This window comes from Pundamilia nyererei, unplaced genomic scaffold (genome assembly GCF_000239375.1).
Source record: "Pundamilia nyererei isolate P.nyererei 1_Seehausen unplaced genomic scaffold, PunNye1.0 scaffold00152, whole genome shotgun sequence".
Taxonomy (NCBI): Eukaryota; Metazoa; Chordata; class Actinopteri; order Cichliformes; family Cichlidae; genus Pundamilia; species Pundamilia nyererei.
In genome coordinates, this window is record NW_005187553.1 from 145,170 (window position 1) to 147,389 (window position 2,220).

The following is a 2,220-nucleotide window of genomic DNA, read 5'->3' on the forward strand; positions in this document are numbered from 1 at the left end:
TGGATGCAATCCCGTTCCTGGAAAACAAAATAAAAATATTCCTTTAGTGCTCAGCAGGCCTCTGGTTTCTCCACCTGGGAAACAAATCACAGCCCTTCCTCTTTTTGTCTCACTTTTTATTTATCTGACAGGAAGCTGAAGCTGCTGTTAGGACGTTTTTGGTCAGATCAGGCTTTAATGTCACTACACTTTCACACAGGCATGAAACTTTGATCGTGTATTTACTTTGCTGCCGATCCGTAGTCAAACATGACCGCCCGAGTTTCTGTTTGCTATCCTGTCACATGACTGGTGATGATCTGACTATCTTGTGTGTGTGTGTGTGTTGTGCATGTTTAAGGAGTTTTAAAGAAGTACTCCCTTGTTATTAATCCTCATCCACAGCTCTGTGTGCAGTGTGAGGCCTTGAACAGGATCAGGAGACACTGAGGCTTCTTAGAAATCTCTGACTGTTTTAATGGGAAATATAGAAGATTAATCAGTCGTTATGGCTTTTTATCATTAATAAGAGGTTTTTTGTTTTATTAAGAATACAACCCTTCCTGCACACTCACACACCCTCCTAAAACATGACTCGTGATGCTAATCATGCTGCTGTTGGTTTAGGGTTGTATAGTGGCTAAATAGTTGGTTTTGCCTCAGATGGTAAATATATTGTCCATGTAATTAGATTATGGTGAAGTCTCTTCCTTTAGACTGACCTCTAAATTCAGACAGACTCATTTGATGTGTTGTGGTTGAAATGAAATTCAACATAGTCAGATATGTTTTTGATACTATCTGAATTCACTTACTGTAACATCAACAATCTGTCTGTGCAGTAAGTGAAGGCGGTTATTGATTGGATGTGTCAAGCTGCGATTCCCCATTCCACGGTCATATGGTGTGAACAGTCATTTCACATAAAACTGTAATATTAGAACAATATAAAGAGGTTCAGTACGCTACACAGACCGTGTGTGTGTGTGAGGAATAAGGTCAGTAAGACCAAAGCCTGCAAGGGAAGGCAGCAAACCTGTGAGTCAATACGACATGGCATAATTACAAGTGAATGCAATGGTGATACTGTTTTCCAGTCTTTTCATGTTTTGCATATGCTGATAAATTTCCCAACACTTCGTAGGAGGCTAACTAATTAAACCCCTTATCCTTCCTCACAGCACAACCCTCTGATAGTGAGGAGTCAGTAATTGTATATCGTGTAAATGCTGTTTGTGCTTCATTGTAAAGCATTTTGTTTCTGTGCAGGAGGATGGCGGTGCCGTACGAGGGTCAGTCTTTCTCTGCTCTGAGGAGGCAGTGCCAGCATAAAGGAACTCTGTTTGAAGACCCTCTGTTCCCCACCTCCGACCAGTCTCTGTTCTACCAGCGAAATCAAATTGGGCGAGTCACCTGGAAAAGGCCAAATGTGAGTGAAAATAATGTTTTACCGAGAGGGGAAGTAGTAGTGCTGCGTATTGTATACATGTGGAAAATAATAATAATGACAGATGATATTTTGCAAAGTGAAATCAGTCAGGTTAGCAGTATTTTAAAAAATATATTTTCTTTGATGGTTTGTATCACGTAACAGGCCAGAAAACAAACACAGTTGTGAGGTCTGTTTCAGTGTCTTTAAATATCCGCTACAGCTGCTCATATAACCCCGAGATGAGGTATAAAAGAGAATAAGCCCTCACAGAGTCGGTATAAAAGGGGAAGCTATCCATAGAGGCCAGCCTTGCTTTTAGTCACACACTTTAAACATGTTTATTTCTGCTGAAAAGGTGGTCATTTTAACATGGGAGCTATGGGGACTGAGTTTCTTATAAAGGCAGCCTCAAGTGGCCACTAGAGGAACTGCAGTTCTCAGTGTTTGCTGCTTGTTTCCATCTTTTACAGCTCAGTGGGATCAGCTGCATAATCATCCGTGCAGGCGATCTTTTGTAGAGCTCTTATTTTATGCCTGTGTGAAAGAAGAACGCAGTAAACTCAAAGAGGGTGGAGAGTTAGTGATACATCAGAGACGAAGGGTCAGCTGTTTATTCACGGTGGAGAGGGACAGAGGCAGTAGGCTGGGAATGGCGGCGGTGATCATGAGACAAGGCTCCATATAAAGAGAGGAGAGGTTAAAGTGGCTGAATGGGAGAGGAATTCATGGAATTTCAAGCCAACAGCAAGGGTGTGTGTGTGTGTGTGTGTGTGTGTGTGTGTGTGTGTGTGTGTGTGTGTGTGTGTGTG

The 2,220-nt window shown here is 41.9% G+C and overlaps 1 protein-coding gene across 1 annotated transcript in view; it reads left to right on the forward strand.

Moving 5' to 3' along the window:
- Positions 1-1,251: 1,251 nt before the first annotated feature.
- Positions 1,252-2,220, forward strand: part of capn5a (calpain 5a) — a 24,181-nt gene continuing 23,212 nt past the window's right edge. Inside the window, exon 1 of the mRNA XM_005744960.1 lies at positions 1,252-1,408. Within this exon, the coding sequence (XP_005745017.1) occupies positions 1,253-1,408 (156 nt within the window). The 5' untranslated portion in view covers position 1,252. The remainder of the gene's footprint in view (positions 1,409-2,220) is intronic.